Source organism: Jaculus jaculus, chromosome 12, assembly GCF_020740685.1.
Source record: "Jaculus jaculus isolate mJacJac1 chromosome 12, mJacJac1.mat.Y.cur, whole genome shotgun sequence".
NCBI lineage: Eukaryota > Metazoa > Chordata > Mammalia > Rodentia > Dipodidae > Jaculus > Jaculus jaculus.
Window position 1 is genome coordinate 18,383,344 of NC_059113.1, and position 19,946 is coordinate 18,403,289.

Below are 19,946 nucleotides of genomic sequence, written 5' to 3' on the forward strand. Positions count from 1 at the left end.
TCTGCCTCTCTCTGTCTCTCCCTCCCTCCCTCTTTCTCTGTCAAATAAATAAATTAAGTGAAAATAAAATATTTTTTAAAAATCTCACCACTATTAAAAAGGGAGGTAGAACTGGGTCCCTTAAGCAGAATGTGACAACTCTTCTTCTAACACCTAAGCTTTTCAGTGTTTAGATATTTGTTTTCAGCGAACCATAAGTTCCTTGTTCATAGAGCTCTATTAGGAATTCGAGATGACACGTTTTTGGCTGTAAAATAAAATTATACCAGAAACAGTGATATACTGGTTTATAGTACACATAAAGCTGAAACAGTTGAGAAGTGTTCTTTATTAGGTTTCAGAAAAACAAAACCAAGCAGAAGTCTGATTCCTTGGCTCCAGTCTTATTCTCAACCCCTTAGAGCTAAGCCCCAAGGATTCAAGTTCTGTTCTGGGGGTGCCGCTTTGTTGGGGGACCTCCCCAGGAGGAAATCCTGCATGCTCCTCCGCAGCTGTGCGTTCTCAGCCACCTCCGCCAGGCTTCTGTGGAGCCTCTCCATGGCCTTGTACTCACTGCTGATGTCTGCGGAGGAGCAGAGAGCGAGCATGGGCAGTTAGGAACCTCTTCCCCACTGTCCCCCAGAAATGGCCCCCGGCAATCCTGCTGCTGGCTCCACAATATGAGGTTTGGGATGGTGCTTAGAAATCAGAGAGAGGGGGCTGGAGAGATGGCTTCCAGTTAAGGCATTTGCCTGAAAAGCCAAAGGATCCCGGTTCGATTCCCCAGGACCCACATAAGCCAGATGCACAAGGGGGCGCATGCATCTGGAGTTTGTTTGCAGTGGCTGGAGGCCCTGGTGCGCCCATTCTCTCTCTCTCCCTTTCTCTCTCTCTTTCTCTCTCATAAATAAATAAATAAATAATTAAATCAGAAAGCCTATCTCTTTTTTCTATAAATAAATAACTGGGATCAAGTCAGGTAGTCTCTTTCTTACCCAAACGCTTACCTTGGCATAGGATCACCCTTAAAGCTACGCCCCTGAAAACCCACTGTGTCCTCACTTTAGGTGTCCACAAAGCTTGGTGGAAGGAAACAAAAACCACAGCACCTGATAGGACCAGCACCCCTTCATCTCCAGGCCTCTCTTGTCCCTAAGTCTCTCTTCTCACCCAGCCCCCATTCTAAGTGAACTCGCTGTCTTTCGTTCATCCCACAGTCTGCTGTTTATTTATTTATGAGAATGTACAGGCATGCCAGAGCCTCCCTCCACTGCAAACAAACTCCAGACACGTGTGTTATGTTATGCCTCTGGCTTTACATGGGTCCTGGGAATTGAACTCAGGCCATCAGGCTCTGCAAACACAAGCCCTTAACCACTGAACTGTCTCTCGAGATCTAATTATTTCCTCACGGTGATTAGATTTTTTTTAATTTTGTGTTTTTTTTATTTCCATTTTATTTTTTTGTTTTGGCCATTTCTTTTTGGTTGTTGTTGTTTTGTTTTGAGATAGGTTGTCCCTGTGTAGCCCAGGCAAACCTCCTGCCTCGGCCTCCCAAACGCTGGGATTGCAAGCATGTACCACCACACCTGACTACGATGGCAAATTTTATGACAACCTATACCATTCCCAGACATGTGGTCGAGTGCTATTCTGCACGTTTCTATGAGGATAAGATCTACTTTCAGATCAGAAGACCTTGTGTTAAAGCAGCTATCTCTCCCTAAAGGGGTGGGCCTTGTTCCATCCACTGAAGGCTAAACAAGAAGGGATTCTCCTGCCCAAGTACTGACCAGGCTCAACCCTGCCTACCTTCTGAGATCAGATGAGATGGCGCATTCAGGGTAGCATGGCCATAGAGAGGAAGGGATTCTCCAGGCGGCCTTCAGCCTTCCCCTACACCATCAGCTCTCTGCTTTTGCAGAGACTGCCTTTGGACTCCAGCTGATGCTCTTCCTAGAATCTCCGCCCACTGGAGGTTTTGGATTCACCTAACTTCCACATTTACACGTGTCAACTCCCGAAACAGACCTCTCGTATGTCCACACAGGTCCTGCGGGCTCTGCCCCCTTTGGAAAGACCTTGGGGCTGGCTTGGGCTGTGCTGTCCTGCTTGGCTCACCAAGTCCCAGATGGTGACAAGCAGGTGAGCTTGCTCTGAGCCTGGCCTGCTTTGGGACCTGTGACAGATGGGAAAATGGAACCCAAGGCTTTCTTGCTGTGTATGTAGAAAACTGCTCTCCCCCTGGCTGCCTCATTCCTCCAGCCTATCCATACTACCCTGTAGGACTCAGCTAACGCTGCTTCCCCGGTGCCCAGCGCTGGACCGTCCCTGCCGTTTCAACTGGGCAAGTGGCCATCTGCCACCTGTGTGGGTCCCTGCCCTCAGATATCCACTCAAGGGTTACGTCCCTGGTGAGACTGTCCTTGGCCCGTGTTCACTGGCACATATTCCACTTGCTAGTTTCCTACTTCCTGTCTCTCGCCCACTGGGAGCTCCAGGAAGGTGGTCTTTAGTCTGACTCGGTCACTTCTGGTTTTGCAGCCCTTTGGATGCCGCTGGGCCCCTTGGGATAGGACTGTAAACACTCAGTGAGTGAATGAATGCTCTCCAGTCTGGGGGTTCCTGTTCTGACCACCCAGGTGAGGCCTGAACACATTGATTGTTGTTTGGCCCTCTTCGTAACCTCCATTTTTGGCGGTATCTCTTCACACGGTGCATTTGTTGATGATGAAGAATAAAGAAAAGGAAATGAGCTTAAACTAAGAAGATGCAATTTGTGTCAAACTTAGAGGAAATTCTTTGCCTACAAGACCTGGAAGACGTTTGGCAGGTAACACTTTTTCAGAGATGACACATCGGGTCACTGTCATTTAAATCTTTGGGAAGGGCTGGAGAGATGGCTTAGCGGTTAAGCGCTTGCCTGTGAAGCCTAAGGACCCCGGTTCGAGGTTCAACTCCCCAGGACCCACGTTAGCCAGATGCACAAGGGGGCGCACGCATCGGGAGTTCGTTTGCAGTGGCTGGAAGCCCTGGCGCATCCATTCTCTCTCTCTCTCTCTCTCTCTCTCTGCCTCTTTCTCTGTCTGTAGCTCTCAAATAAATAAATAAAAATAACAAAAAATAATAATTAAAAAAAAATAAATCTTTGGGAAGACACACTCTCTCACAGATGGTACGTGTCACACTTACTTTTCCCTTTCCCCTTTTCTTCTTTCCACACGTGCTGGAGACAGTTTCTTGCTGCTATGTCCCAAGTAAACGTGCTTCGTTCCTTTTAACTGTCACACAATCCTCTACTAGCCACGTATCTAATCTAACCAGCGTTCTAATGATATACGTCACCGGTTTATGACGTTATAAACAGGGCTACTCAAATAATCTTATCCGTATGCCATTTTGCCCATGCATGAGGATAGTAAGAGGATAAAATCCTACATTCCTAGGGTGTTGAGCCAAAGGATAAGCGCATTTTTAACTATTCTAGAGATTTCCCAGTTGCTTTTCTCACGACTTTCCTGCTATCTCTGGCACCCTGGTGCAGCTCTTGGTGGGCAAGGGTGCCAGGGTGTGGCTTTCCCAGGGTCCTGGCATGATACAACTACCACCAGGAAATGTCTTTTTTTTTTCCTAAAGAGGATCCAACTTTGAAGAAATATTTATGGAGACACCAGGATGGGATTGTGGCTTGCAGTTGGCAACTTGCCAGCTATGGAAACTTGGGCACATGGTCCGATCTGAGTCTCTATAGTTCTTTATCTGTGAAATGGGCAATAGCATCTCTCTCCGAGAACTAATGTGAGAAGTTCATGGATCAGCGCCCACGACGCCTGGGCACAGCCCTTGATCTGTGTCAGGCTGTGAGCAGAGTGGAGCAGTTATTACAATCCACCATCATCAATCTCTACTACTTGTTCTTTCTTACCTTGATTTCATTAAATTCACTTGGGAGTAACCACAACCGGGGTGACTACGCACTCACCTTTCAGGCAAAGGTTTTGCATATTTACCTGCAAGCTCCTTGTAGAGACCATCACCCTGGGATGAAGCAAGGGTCAACATGGTGGCGATACTGCCCTTCACCTTCTCAGTGATTCCATGCTACGTGACAAGGACATTCAATCCATTAGGGGGACACAGCCTACGGGAAAGCGAATTGCATAAAAGGAACCTCACCCCAAACCTCAGCCTGGAGACGATACAGAATGGGGTTTCCAAGGTCAAATCAGAGCCAAGGATGAAACACTCTGAAGTGCATCAAGTGACCCAAGTGTCACCATGACCGCGTTCCCGTGGACACCCGCCTGCCTCTGCTGCTCCCTTCCTGCCTACGAACACACATGGGGACTAGTGATGAAACTCCATTGTCACCTTGACTACAAGCAATTAGGAGACAAATAAAAATAGATCTTTGAGGGCTGGAGAGATGGCTTAGCGGTTAAGCGCTTGCCTGTGAAGCCTAAGGACCCCGGTTCAAGGCTCGGTTCCCCAGGTCCCACGTTAGCCAGATGCACAAGGGGGCGCACGCGTCTGGAGTTCGTTTGCAGAGGCTGGAAGCCCTGGCGCGTCCATTCTCTCTCTTTCCCTCTATCTGTCTTTCTCTCTTTCTCTGTCGCTCTCAAATAAATAAATAAAATAAAATAAAAATTAAAAAAAAATAGATCTTTGAAAAAACAAAGTAGTGTTTCTAATTGTCCTCTGATATTACGCCGACACTGGCAACTCATGTAACTGGGTCATTTTTCTCTTTCAAAGTGGGGGTGGGGGCTGGAGAAATGGTGCAGTGGTTACATGTGCCTCCTGCACAACATGAGGGCCTGGGCGGACCTGAAACTGCCCAGGCTTGAGTTTTCAGAGCTCATATAAACAGCTGGGCATGGCCACACGCGTCTGTAACCCCAGACCTGCAAAAGGGCGCAGAGACCAGGGAATCACCCCGGCTCACAAAAAGCAGCTCCAGTATCAGCAAGAGACTCCTGCTCCAGCAAGAACAGGGGAAGCGCGGTGGAGTGGGCCGCCCGACGTCCTGTTCTGGCCGCTGCAGGCAGCACCCAGCACCACGGGCAGGCACTGCAAGGGCACATTCACCACACACACGCCACATTACACATACATGCACCTACACAAACACACACACACATACCATATTACACATACACACCCCTACACAAACACCAACACACACACATTACACATATACGCACCCACACAAACACACATGCACCACATTAGACATACACACACCCACACAAATACACATGCACCACATTACACATACACACACCTATACAAACACACGTGCACCACATTACACATACATGCACATACTCAAACACACACACACACAGTGCATTACACATACATTTACCTACACAAACACACACACCATATTACACATATATGCACCCACACAAACACACACACACCACATTACACATACACACACCTATACACACACATTACACATACACACACCTACACACACACACACACAACACAAGCTTCTGATGGTGTTACTGTTAAAGATGCTGGAACGGAGTCCTAAGCTCCAGCTCTACATCTCATTAGCCGTGTGGCCACCTGACCCCCTTCTTGTGCCTGGGTTTGCTGCTGCATAGAGAGAAACAAGGGCACCCATCTCAGACCTGCTGGGAGATTCAATGATCCAGGGCATTAAAGAGCTGAGCACCTGCCCAGTTATTACTGCCCTTGTTCTACGGAGGACTTACGGAGGAAGGATGCAGGAGGGAACTGCATTTCTGAAACCACACCCCCACAAGGGAGCCAACCTTAGTCTTGAGTTGCGGGAAGGAAGAAGCTGGAGCACTGAGCGCACTGGCTGGACCCACTGGGCAGAAGGCATCCAGTTCCCCTGGGGCACAGATGCCTACCATTTCTTCCACGTACTGTCCTGGTTCCCCGATTCCTCCTCCCTGGGCTAGGACGCCCACTGCAGGTATAGAGTACCTTCAGCTGTTGAAACTGGTGCTGCATCCTCTCTTGAGCCCTTTCGAACATGCCCTCGGCCACCTGCCGCTCCACCCCTCTTCTGATGACATCCTTCATTCTCTCGCAGGCTTTCTTGCCAGTGATCTGAGCTGCCTCTGACAAAAATGATGGCAACAGTCACACCGCGGCAAGGACTTGCTTAGAGAAAGATAACAGACACGCAAGCAAGCCAAAAGAAAAATGCACGCATCCGCAAACATACATATGACACTTACATGAAACATCCAATACTTGAATAACGATCATTCAGAAACCCTAATGAGTAAATTGAGCAGATCATCAAATCAGTGCAGCCAAAATGGAGCCTGAAAGCAGATCCGGGCACATTTAAAGGTACAAGTGGGCTGGAGAAATGGTTTAGCAGTTAAGGCGCTTGCCTGCAAAGCCTAAGGATCCATTTCTACTCTCCAGATCCCACGTTAACCAGACGCACAAAGGTGAGGCAAGCGCAAAGGTGCACATGCCCACTAGGTGGTGCAAGCATCTGGAGTTTGATTGCAGTGAATGAGGCCCTGGCATGCCAACTCTCTCTCTTCCTCTGTCTCTGTCTCTCTCTTAAAAAAATTAATTAATTAAAATAAAAGAAAGTACAAGTGAGATCTGGGTACTGAGGTGCAGCATGGGGCTCAGGGTAACACCCAAAGAGGTCCCTCAATTCTCTTCCCCACATCCTGCAACTATTTCAGTGTGTAGCTTGAGTACTACAAGGATTTAGGATGAGAGAGGGCAAGGGCTTGCAGGGAAAGCAGCAGGACAGGAAGCGAATAGAGGGACAGAAACAGGACGTGTCTCTCCTGGAGCCCACCTTCGTAACAGGATTTCAGGTCGTTCTGGACGGAGCTGGTGACAGCCTGGTAAATCCTCCTCTTCCTTCGTAGAATGTAGCCCTCCAGGTCTCCCAGGATGGCACTGATCTGAGAAGTCACATGATCACAAGCTCGTGTGGGACAATGCCTTTGACAGAGGCACTCAAATGCGCTTGTGCTTGTTCACCCCATGCCTCTGCCTCCCGTTACGCTTGGCCATCTGTATATCACCATCACAATTCAGTTGTGAGTACCCTTGTAGGCGAGCACTTTGTCCCTAGTATCCATGTGCCCCAGATTACTTCCCCCCGTGCCTGGGTCCTACAAACCACTCATTAGGCATATGCTGACTTCAGGGCAGGCCCAGGTAAGGCCCTTCAATGGGTCCTATTTGGCAAGCCAGGGAGTTGCGAGCTTAATTTCTAGCATTGCCATATGACTTGGGCTGGCCCTGGAAAAAAAAAAAAAAAAAAAGAGTCACAGACTAGAGTGTAGAGTCCTCAAAACTAATAAATGATCCATGAAAAGGAGCATGTCTGACCTCTTTAAGCTTTGTTTCCTGGGTACTGCTTCATAATATTGGCAAAAAAAACCAAAAGAACAAAAATGGTTGACAAGTCATTGGCAATGTTACCAGGGGTCGTAGATTTTGTACACTGAAGTATTCTGGGAAGATTCTGGGGTCTGAGTCAACTTCACCTCCTTGGATGCCCTGTGAGTTGCTTCCTCATGGAACAAAGCTTGCCTCAGCATCTCACGCTTCCATGGTGACCTTAGGACTCCTCTTGTCCCCACCCCATGGTGTTCCACACTGCATAGGTCCTCCAAGAGGTACATCTACAGTCTGGGTACTCAAGGGGTATGAGAAACAGGTAATTTCTAAATCCTGTGTGGGAGGGGAAGCTATGATCCAACGTCCCCATCCTCTTCACCTTTATAAGGAACTTACTTCCTGAATCAGGAAACTTTTCTTGTAGCTGTCATGTTTCCAGCCATGTCTTGTTCCTATCTCTGCCATCTTCTCCTGCAGGGAGTACTGAAAGGCGTCTATATGAGGCATCAGAGCACAGCCTGTTGGCTTCCTGTCACTATGAAAGGAAGCAAAGTAAAGGGCCAAGAAATAATAATGGTGGCTCTGTAGGACTAAGAGAGCATAAAACTAGCTAATGTCCTTCTATTAACTTTAAAATATTTTATTTTTTATTTATTTATTTATTTATTTATTTGACAGAGAAAGAGGGAGAGAGAGAGAGAGAATGGGCGCATTAGGGCCTCTAGCCACTGCATACGAATTCCAGACATGTGCACCCCCTTGTGCATCTGGCCAACGTGGGTCCTGGGGAATTGAACCTGGGTCCTTTGGCTTTGCAGGCAAGCACCTTAATCGCTAAGCCATCCCTCCAGCCCTCTATTCACTTTAAATAGACACCTAGTGAGAGCTAAGTTACCACTACCTATACTGTGCCAGGCACTGGGCTGTTCCAGGCCTTAGACATTAAAACCTATGCAGGGGCTGGAAAGATGGCTCAGCAGTTCAAGCACTTGCCTACAAAGCCTAAGGACCCAGATTCTATTCTCCAGATCCCACATTAGCCAGACGCACAAAGGTGAGGCAAACATAAGGTCGCACATGCCCACCAGGTGGTGAAAAGGGTCTGGAGCTCAATTGCAATGGCTGAGGCCCTGGCATGCCAATTATCTCTCTCTCTCCCTCTGTCTCTAAGGAAAACAAACAAACAAACAAACAAACAAAAAACCTATGTATGAAGTCAGCATGTCAATATGATGGTGCTCATTTTACAGATGAGAAAACTGAGGTTCAGAGAGGATGGTTGACAGGTCCAAGGTCACACAGCTGTCAAAAGGCAGAGCCAGGCTTTGAACACTCCTTTCATCTCACAACTCATTGTCTGCCTACTGCTAAAGTGTTTGCACTGGGAAGGGTGAGACTTCAACTATACCTTAAAAGACAGGTCCTAACTTTTTTTTTTAAATTATTTATTTATTTATTTGAGAGCGACAGACACAGAGAGAAAGATAGATAGAGGGAGAGAGAGAGAATGGGCACGCCAGGGCTTCCAGCCTCTGCAAACGAACTCCAGACGCGTGCGCCCCCTTGTGCATCTGGCTAACGTGGGACCTGGGGAACCGAGCCTCGAACCGGGGTCCTTAGGCTTCACAGGCAAGTACTTAACCGGTAAGCCATCTCACCAGCCCAGGTCCTAACTTTTAATGTTTGTACGTATGCAAGGAAGGAGATGTGAGACTGAATATGGGTTATGAATCTAGATGGAGGCTACAAGAGGGAAGCAGGAGGTGCTGAGGAGAGAACCCAAGGAGCTATGCAGTATGGACGCAGAAAGATGGCTCGGTTGGAGAGGGAGACACAAGGGGAAAGAGAAACAAAATGCCACAGTGAAATCTAATTTTTTTTGTAAGCTAATAAAAGTTGTTTTTAATCAACAGAAAAGAAAAGAAAAAAAAAGAAAGGTGTAATTTGAGGAAATGAAAAGAAGGGGGAATTCATCCCCACTAGATACAAGTGGCATTTCAGAATTCACTTAGGAGAGCTGCCGGGAGCACTCCATGATGCACGCCAATCAATGCCTGGGACATCCCAGTCGCCCTCTGCTCTCTCTGACGCACACTACAGTGAACTGGAGAACGTTGGCTATGTCGAGCACCATGCTAAGGAGATGGCGTTTATTCCACAGTTGTCAGTGGCATGGGGACGGAATGATGTGACCTAAAATGTGGTTGAAGAAAGGGGGAGGCAGAGAAAGGATGAAGATGGGGGCGGCAGAACGGCTGTGATGGGCTGCTGCACTAAGGGTTAGTATAGCCTCTTTCTGTTGATAGAGGAAAGACCTGGAAATCAGAGAATGAGGGACCATGGAGAAGGTGCCCTGCCCCCAACTCATGGCATGCTTATGAGCATGCCCACAACAGCATCCTCAGGGCGACACCTTTTCTTTTAGCATTCAGAGAATGTTCTGGAGGCCTTATGTTTGCTTAGCTCAATGCTCTCCAATCAAAATACCCTGTCCTGGGCATAGATCCCTAAGAAAACGGATCCCTGCTGTATGTAGGAGATATTTGAAAAATAATGGGAATCATAATATTAGTCTGAAAGCAACATCTCCATCTGTACTCCAGGTCACCATGGGAAAGTTTTTGAGTAAACCAAACCAAGAAAGCTTTTGTGTTTTGCCAAAGGCTAAGTTTTCCTTCTTGAGTAACCAGCTACTCTTTACACTTTCAGATCCAAAGCATAAATTCTTAAATCGGAGCCTCTGGCCTGACATTCTGCGGATGTTTGTTCACAGCGGAGCAAGCTGAAAAATTCTTTACCTGAAAATTCCTCCAAATACAGGGTCAATCTGGTCATAGATGGGCTGAGAGATGGCTTCGTTCAGGTCAATCCTGGCCAGTGTCCTGGAGGCATAGACGCCATTGTTCAAACAAACAGCTTTCAGTGTCTGGTGAAGCCCTTGGTTCCCTCGGCTCCTCTAGTCAATGAAACGATGAATTTGCTGAGTTAGTAGGCGTTAACTAGAAAGTCTCGGGGTCAGATGTGCATTGTTTTTGGCCAGAGATTATCACCAAGAATCTCAGGATGGAGTAGAGACAACATGGCCTTTAAAAATATCATAAAGCCAGGCAGGGGAGATGATGGTCACGTCTTCCAGGCTGGCCGGGTGCCCCTGCCCCATGCTTCCAAAGTGCCCTGGGATCACGCTGATCACAACCCTCCCCAGATGATTTTTAAAAATTATTTGAGGGAGTGTATGCGTGTGTGTGTTTGGGCCTGCTAGGGTCTCCTGCTGCTGCAAACAAACTCCAGTTTCCTGCACCACTTTGTGCATCGGGCTTTACATGAGTACTAAGGGGTCAAACCCCAGGCCAGGAAGCTTTGCTGTCAGACACCTTTAACCACTGTGCCATCTCCTCTGTTCCCCAGATTTGCTCACTTGTCAGTCTCCAGTGCCAGAACACCAGCCGGTCGAGCTTGGGCCTGGCAGCTCCTCATCTTCACGCGCTCTGCGTCTGCTCTGCTCTGCGCGTCCTAAGTCAGCCATGGCTTAGTCACATCGTGGTGGACCAGCAAGCAGAGAGCCACAACCAGAAGCAGAAATTACCTTCCACACCTGGCCACAAGTCACTCATCTCTGCTGGCTGGGTCACATGTCCCAAAGGTTCCATGGCCACCCCAAACATCACAGCCATCTGGAGACCAGGCCTTTATACAAGAGAGCCCAGAGTGGACAGTCCCCACTCAAATTCATTCAAGTGCCCCACTCTGACATCCCGATGCCACACTGCGACATCACAACAACACATGGTTATTCAAATGATTAACTTAAATAGTTAAATAGGAAAATGTTCCATGGCCTGATAGCAAGCATCTGTCTTGGGTTTCCTAAGGACGGTCAAAATTTTGTATACTTTTAAATACTTAATGAAATACAATTTGATTTGCATTATTTTGGTAATATTTTAACCAGGGAAATAAATTCACAAATCCGAGAGGGATGTTTTATAAAGTTACAGCTATGAGAGGCATTAATCAATTTTTTCCAACTAGTAAGGAGAATAAAAATATATTTGCTGAAAAGTTAGTAAAGAGCTTTGTGATCTGTAATCAGTGACATGTGATGTGATACGTCATACTTTTAGCCAATCATATGTGTCTTAGGGGAATAGCAACATAGCATGCTGCATCTGGTGTGATCCTCTTTTTGCCTCTCCCTCCCTCTCTTCACTTGATATTATACCCAAGCATGCCCTCCAACCAGTGTAAGTCCATTTAGAAAATCACTTTAATAACCATGTGCTATGATTTGAATGGGAAATGTCCACCACGGGCTAACTTGCGTCTAGATTTCTTGGTGTCTAGCTGGCACTGTTGCTTAGGGCAGATGTGGAACCTCTGAGATAGTGGCTCAGCTGGCAGAAACAAGTGGCTGTGGCCAGACTTGAAAGGCAGCTTCTGTCTCTGGTTACGGACCAAGCCCTCCCTCTGCTTCCTGGTCCACCAAAATGTGAATAAGCCAAGCCCCAAGCTTCTCTGCCGCCAGCGCCAGAGCTGCCCACCTCCAAGGCTTCCCTGCCATGGTGGACTGCATAATGTATAAACCAAATCAACATCTCTTTTTTTTTTTTAAATTTTTTATTTATTTATTTGAGAGCGACAGACACAGAGAGAAAGACAGACAGAGGGAGAGAGAGAGAATGGGCGCGCCAGGGCTTCCAGCCTCTGCAAATGAACTCCAGACACGTGCGCCCCTTGTGCATCTTGGCTAACATGGGACCTGGGGAACCGAGCCTCGAACCGGGGTCCTTAGGCTTCACAGGCAAGCGCTTAACCGCTAAGCCATCTCTCCAGCCCACCAAATCAACACCTCTTTAAAGTTGCTTTTCAAGTATGTTATCAGGGCAACAAGTAATTAATATACCAGGATATATAATATGTGCATTCAGAATGATTCACTTTACCATGGTGACATTACATTGCCCCACTGTGATATCACAATGCCCTCCTGTGGCATCATAATGTCCCACTGTGATATCATAGTGCTCCACTGTGACACTCAGCATCTCACTTTGACATCACATTGTCCCACTGCCACATCACAATACCCACTATCACATCCTAATGCTCCACCATGACACTAGAAAAGCCCACTATGATATCACAACATCCCACTGTGATGTAGCAATGTTCCAGTGTGACACTGCAACACTCCACTGTCACATCACAATGCCGTACTATGACATCACCCCCTGTGATATCACAATGCCACACTATGACATCACCCACTGTGACATCACCATCCTCACTGTCACATCATAATGCCATACTATGACCTCACAATCCTCTCTGTCACATCACAATGCTCTACTGTCATGTCACAATGCCACCCACCCTTCAATGCCAAATTCAGAACCCTGAGGAGCATCTGCAGATGTTCTTCTTAATTTTCTGATAGGAACGCAAGAGCTAAGCTTTCATTTGGGGTCCAGCTACGTGCTCACAGGTTCATTTTGTCCTTCCTCATTGGCAATACCTGATCTTCCTCTCCACTCCTCTATGGAAACAGCACCGATCTGTCAGTGACATCCAGCCTCTCTAAGGCTATAAAATCAAATTACAAGGGTGTTTGCACACAGAATTGTAGTGAGAATTGCCTAACAGAAGTCACAGTGCCTGGGACCAGACAGAGCATTTTGCTCACATTTGCTAAATGAATGACTTCATACACACATACGTGTGTGTTGGCTCAGACACCACCCCTAAGACATGCTAACAGTCACTATGTCCAGTCCCCTGTAGTCTCCCCACTGGCCCTAGAATCATCCCAGTGCAATTACTCTTTTAGCTTTTTTTGAGCATTTATTCTCTGTCTTACTCTAGAAGTACTGGCAGGCATTGCCGGTGAAGAAGATGTCCCAGTTGTGGTTATCTACCTATCAATCTAGACATGAAATCAAGCTTTCACAACACGCAAGGAAATGCACCCAGAAGAGTCCATGTGCTGGAAAGCTGTCACTCAGGCATATAAAAAATCTTACAGAAAAATGAGAGCTCCACCACACACAATTCTTTCACACACTTTCCACTGCTGATGTTGCAACTTTCAAACTCATATTAAAAACAGCTACAATGCCCTGTCTATGCCTACTCCCAGAAATTTCTATATCATATTGACATTAGTAAAGAAAACCTCACCCTGTACTTAGTGGGCATTCCTGTCTGAGTCATGTCTTCCTAAGGTTTTACATTGAAGCCCTAGTCCTCAATATTACTGTATTTGGGGACTGGGCCTTTAAGGAGGTAATGAAGGCTAAGTGAGGTCATAGAGGCAGAACTTTGGTTCAATAAGCTGGGTGTCCTTATAAGAAGAGAGCAATGAAGGACCCAGGTTTGATTCCCCAGGACCCATGTAAGCCTGATGTACAAGGTAGCACATGCATCTGGAGTTCATCTGCTGTGTCTGGAGGCCCTGATGCACTCATTCTCTCTCTCTCTCTCCCTCCCTCTTGCTCTCTCTATTAAATAAATAAAAATAAAATATTTGCCAGGCATGACAGTATATACCTGTAGTCCCAGCACTTGGGAGACAGAGGTAGGAGGATCACCATGAGTTTGAGGCCACCCTGAGACTACATAGTGAATCCAGGTCAGCCTGAGCTAAAGTGAGACACTAACTTGAAAAAGAGACCCCGGGAGTGCGTGCATACACAGATGCCTGTCACACCGCACATATGCCCCACAGGAGAAAAGACCATGTGACGACATAGCGACAAGGCCTCTATCTGCCAGTCAAGGAGAGAGGTCCTCAGAAGAGACTGACCCTGCCAACATCTTGATCTTGGACGCCCAGCACCCTGGAGCGTGGGAAAATGAGTGCCCATTGTTCAAGTCACCCACTGTGCCTGTTGCTATCTTATCAAGGCTGCCTGAGCAAGCTGACACAGTGGAGCTTTTCTTTCATCCCTTGGTCTTAGATAATTCTGCCTTGTCCGTTTTTATCCCTCAGAAGCCCTGTACAGCTGATTAGTAAAGAAAACGATTTGCATGCCAAGCAAGAGGCTACAAGAGGTTCTTTTGTGGTATAACAGAACCGATGCCAATACCAACGCTGCGAGGTGAGTGAGCCAGATGCTGAGCAGCCCCACCCTTCATTCTTCAGAGGAGAAAGTCAAGAAGTCACTAAATAGGCAGAAGGGGTGGGGTGGGGGAGGTGGCTCAGCCAGTAAAGTGCTTACTGTGCAAGGGTGAAGACCTGAGATCAGATCCCCAGCGCCCACATAAAAGCTGGGCATAGTGGTAAGAGTTTGTAATCCCAGCACTGGAGAGGCAGGGACCGGGATGCCTGGGGCTTGCTGGTGCATTCCAGGTTCAGTGAAACACCCTATCTCAAAGAATAAGGTGTGTGTGGGGGGCTGCTGGAGGGATGGCTTAGCGGTTAAGGTACTTGCCTGTGAAGCCCAAGGACCCAGGTTTGACTCTCCAGAACCCACGTAAGACAGATGCACATGGTGGTGCATGTGTCTGGAATCCATTTGCAATGCCTAGAGGCCCATTCTCTCTCTAACAAAATAAAAATAAATAAGTATCTATGAAAAACAAATAACATGGGGAGTGACTGGGGAAGACACACAAATTGACCTCTAGCCACTACATGTGCTATCTCTCTCTCCCTCCCTCTCTCTCTCTCTCTCTCTCTCTCACATATACACACACACACATACACACACACACACACACACACACACACAATATCTCTAAATGAGCTTAAGGCCTTAAATGTTTTAGTGACAGTTAAGTTTTGTTCTCCACTTGACCAGATTAGAAATCCAATAAGAGTCACACCTCCTCCATACTTTTGCCAAGGCCCCTGTGGATATTGGGTGGCAATGGCTCTCAACCAAGATGCTTCAATCTGAATCTCAACTAAGCATCTACTGAACCACACACTTGCCTTGGTCCCCGCAAGGCACAAATGGAGAATTTGTTGTTTGCACTCAACTTTTACTCACCTAGTTGTTTTGGTTTGCTTGTTTTCAGAAGAGGGTCTCATTCTGTAGCCCAGGCTGGCCTGGAACTCAAAACAGACCTCCTGCCTCAACCTCCCAAGTGGTGGAATTACAGTTATGAGCCATCACACCTAGCCTTCTTCTAGTTCTTTATAAAAAGCAAGGAGAAGGCTAGAGAGATGGCTTTGCGGTTGAGGCCCTTGTCTGAGAAGCCCAAGGACTCGTGTTCGATTCTCCAGGTCCCACATCAGCCAGATGCACAGTGATGCAAGCATGCAAGGTCGCACATGCACACAAGGGGGCGCACATGTCTGGAGTTCGATTGCAGTGGCTGGAGGCCTGGCGTGCCAATTCATTCTCTCTCTCTCTCTCATTTGTTTTTTTAGAAAGGCCAGCTTGTTGAGCAAAAAAGCAAGGAGATAGCAAAAAAGACATTTGTAGATCAGGCTGACCTTGCCAAATAGCACAGAGGGCCACTTACCACCAGGCAGGCCCCTAGAATGCGTCGGTAGGAAGTCCTGGCCACCTGAACCCCTTCTTGCAGGGGGCGCTCGATGTGGGCAAAGCACTGCTCTATGGCCTTTTCCAACAGCTCCGTCTTCCGCTCCACAAATTGGCGCAGACCACTCATGGTCAAGTGTTCATTCTAGGGAGGAGAGCCACAAGAGCATCAGCGTCCTAAAGGCACCTTCTCCTTCCGCCTTGCTTCCATGAAGCCTGCACAAGCACCCGCTTGCAGCGACCACCAGAACAGACTTAGCCTCACCGTCCTGAAATGGCACCCTCGGTGCACAGACCTCTTGGGCCTCGAGAATAGAAGAAAGATGCCCTTTGCGACTTATGTGGGGTGTAAAATCAGGCATTTCGTTTCTATCCAGACTCTGGGTTCTCTTCATATTGCAGAAACCTTTCACCTTTCACCAAATAGGAAAGCAATAGTTATGAAAACAAATGTTCCCAGTGATTTCTACATTGATAAACATGTAACAGTCTCTGACTTGGCGCATAGACATTTCTTTTATATAGTGCACGAACTTCGTTTAGGTTTTACATATGGCTCCAATGCTGTATTTTAGAGTCAAAGTCCTGAGTCACGCACCACACATCACACCCAATCGTCATGTTGCATCAGGCCCTTTTAATTAGGAATGGTCCCACAGTGATTCTACTTCATGACATTTACTTAAAAATACAGGCCATTTATTTTGTAGAGTGCTTATTTTGAGGTCCTGTGATTTTATTTTTTTAGTAATTGGGCACTTTGGGCAGAGATCACTTCTCTGCACATCACATATCAGATGACACTTGATGTGGATGCATCCCACCTGCGAGTGTTAGCTTGGGACATTCAGGGAGGCACCTTTTATGAATCTCAATGTCACTTTACTATTTCTGCTTTATATTCAGTAGCTATCTTGTTATGAGAGATTTTGATACAAATGTCTTCTGATTCTTCAAACTTTCACCCCTGTAACATCTGTAGATGACTCTTGCCTGAAATAATTATGACGTTGAGAACTCCCAAATGCTAATTTTATAATTTCAACCTTACTTCTTTATTTTCAATTGATTACTTGACTCTAAAGGGAAGTTTCTTCCCTCTCTCCTCCTCTCCTTCCTCCCCTTTCTCCTTGTCCTCCTCTCCCCTTTCTTTGGCTATCCTATCCCTCTCTCCCCTCCTCTCACCCTCTTTCCTTCCTTCCTTCTTCCCATCCATCCATCCATCCATCCATCTTCTTTTCCAACTTTCTGGCCTCCATTTTCTCTTAATATCAACAATGAACTCATGCGTCACTCAAAGTATCACAGTCCATTACTATCCTGGGAACACTCCATTGTCACATTTGGTCAGAGGGCACCTTTTCCTCTGACTCACATGGAAGATTTTAACAGAGGACACTCCTTTCCCCTCACTGCCATGGAAGAGCTGAGTATGACCATTTTCTTTCTTCCATTTATTTATTTATTTATTTATTTATTTATTTATTTATTTTTGGTTTATTGAAGTAGGGTCTCACTCTGGCCCAGGCTGACCTGGAATTCACTAGGTAATCTCAGGGTGGCCTTGAACTCACAACAATCCTCCTACTTCTGCCTCCCGAGTGCTGGGATTAAAGGTGTGTGCCACCATGCCTGGCTTTTTTTTTTTTTTTTTTTTCATTTTCTCAGTTGAACATATTCTAGCCTCGTCTTGTGCTTTCTTAGTCCCAGCCATGGAATCGAAAGTTCCACAAGGAGCCCATGCTTTCCCCTCGTTAGAGAAGGTGTTACACCCTTGTGTGTGAACATGTTTCCGGAGTCCAGACACAGAAACACTGTGATAACTGCCACAGCACTTGTGGAGGGTCGTGTTTCTCAGACTTAGTGTGTGTCCACATCTCCCAGAGGTCTTGAAACTTTGAAGTACTAGCCAGCCTCTAGGTGAGTTGGTCTGCTGGGCCCTGAGCTATGCTTCTAACTACAAAGATACTGGACCACAGAAATAAAGCCACGGTTCCTTCTTCACAGAAAAAAAAATACATCTGAGTCAGAGAGAAAAATACATCCTGCACTGCATTGTGAGATTTCAGTAATATGGACTTTATATGTGACAGTGACCTCAAAACACGATGGCAATGATACAGCCTAAGTGTGTGGTAAGCTGTCTCTTCTAGAATACACTCTCTGCCATTCACACAATGACACACTTGGCTAAGGATACATCTCTCAGAACATATCCCTGTTGCTAAGAGCTGGATATAAAAGAACAATAACGGGGAGAAAGCTAGAATGCACTATGAATAGACACAGGCCGACTTGACATTGAAATGTTATAATCAACATCACGTTGGTTCTCTTTTGTGCATTTATATGTGTGTGTGGTTTGTGTATTTGTGTGTGCGCTCCTGCACGTAGATGCACGGGTGTGGGGGTGCTCGTGCAGGAATGTGTGTGGGTGCACATTGTGGAGGCCAGAGGCTGACACTGAGTTGCTTGATTGCTGTCCGCTTTCATTTCCTGAAGAAAGGCCTCTCGCTTGAGGCCAGAGCTCACCCATTCAGCTGGTCTTGCTCGTCAGCTTGTGCTGGGGGAGCCTGTGCCTCTACCTCCCAAGTACTGGGTGCAGACAGCCGCTGTGCCCTCTCAGCATCGATGTAGGCGTGAGGGGTCTAGACCCTGGTCCTCATTCTTGCACAGCAAACACTTTGTCCACTAAGCCACCTCCCCAGCTCCCCGGGTCTTTGAAAATAATGAGTATCCATTTAAAATCAGTAACTATCTGAAAAATCTAAATTTTTAGCTGAAAGCACAATCTTGAAACAAAAATGATCAAACACACACATTTTAGGTTCAATTTCTTTTTTAAGAATTCAGAGGCACTGACAAAAAAAAAAAAAAAAAAAAAAAAAACTTTTGTCTTCCAACTTTCCATCAAAGAACTAAGACCAATATCAGAGGCCAAGGAATTCTGAGGAAAGCTACTGTGACTCGCTTAGATGCCATCAAGGATATTCCTCGGTCGCCTCCTCACTGAGTCTTCTATGGCTTAAGTCTGGGGGCGAGGGTGGGACGGAGCCCCTTGGGGCTGCACCTCAGAGCTGGCAAAGAAGAGTAAACGGGGACAGACACTTCCAAAATGCCTTGTTCCTGTGCTTGTAAAATAAACCAACCACACACAGCTCCACATCTGATTCATTTTCCATGAATGCTTCCAAAAGCAATCTTGCGTTGGGCAGAGAGGCAAATTTCACCCTGAAGAACTTTTTCAGGAAGTTGGAAGGTCAAACCCTTCCCCAACTATTTCAGAGGACAAAAATTAAATCAGAAAATCTAAGATTCCTGGGGTTTTGTTTTTTATCTCGGTTTTTTTTTTTTTTTTTTTTTTTTTTTGTCTCATGAATCTAAACCAAAGCAAAGCCTTAAGAAGTAGGAAGAAAAAGATACACCACTTTCTTACAATATCTTTCAAATGTAGATACTTGGCCAATCTGCTAGCTTGTAGCTTGCTTCTTTTTGCACTGAGGTCAGATGGTTCCCATCTCTGCCTCTCCTCGCCACCACTGAGGTTCATCCTTGCCTCACTTTCCCCATTCTAGAACCAGCCCTAGGACCTCTCCCAGAGTGTACTGATGAACTTTCTCAGCCTTTCTCTGTTCTGGCATAACAAGAAGTCTGACAACTTGACCAGAAAAACCTGATGGGTATAAGCAAGTGACAAAACAAAGGTTAACCATGTGGAAAAAAGCAAAAGCTATTTACTCAGAACTTTCTCATTTTTTAGTATTTTTATTTATTTATTTATTTGAGAGAGAGGGAGAGAATGGGCACACCAGGGCCTCCAGTCACTGCAAACGAATCTCAGATGCATGCACCACCTTGTGCATCTGGCTTACATGGGTCCTGGGGAATCAAGCCTTGAACAGGGGTCCTTAGGCTTCACAGGCAAGTGCTTAACTGCTAAGCCATCTCTCCAGCTCCTAGTGAGAACTTTCAATCAGCCAGCCAGGGTCACTTGAATTTGGAAGAGACCCAAAAGCAGACAGCAGAAGGAGAAAGCTCCTGCAGCGGTGTGCCCTGAGTGGGGGCTATGGGCCTGGGCTGCTGGCATCAGGCTAACAGAAAGTGAAGCAA

General features: G+C 46.6%; 1 protein-coding gene across 1 annotated transcript in view; it reads right to left on the reverse strand.

The window, feature by feature from the left end:
* Nucleotides 1–389: 389 nt before the first annotated feature.
* Nucleotides 390–19,946, reverse strand: part of Nuggc (nuclear GTPase, germinal center associated) — a 54,575-nt gene continuing 35,018 nt past the window's right edge. Inside the window, exons 13-20 of the mRNA XM_045130544.1 lie at nt 15,817–15,981; nt 10,146–10,303; nt 9,835–9,840; nt 7,744–7,876; nt 6,794–6,902; nt 5,947–6,083; nt 3,990–4,080; nt 390–562 (exon numbers count right to left, since the gene is read on the reverse strand). Coding sequence (XP_044986479.1) covers nt 390–562; nt 3,990–4,080; nt 5,947–6,083; nt 6,794–6,902; nt 7,744–7,876; nt 9,835–9,840; nt 10,146–10,303; nt 15,817–15,981 — 972 coding nt within the window. The remainder of the gene's footprint in view (nt 563–3,989; nt 4,081–5,946; nt 6,084–6,793; nt 6,903–7,743; nt 7,877–9,834; nt 9,841–10,145; nt 10,304–15,816; nt 15,982–19,946) is intronic.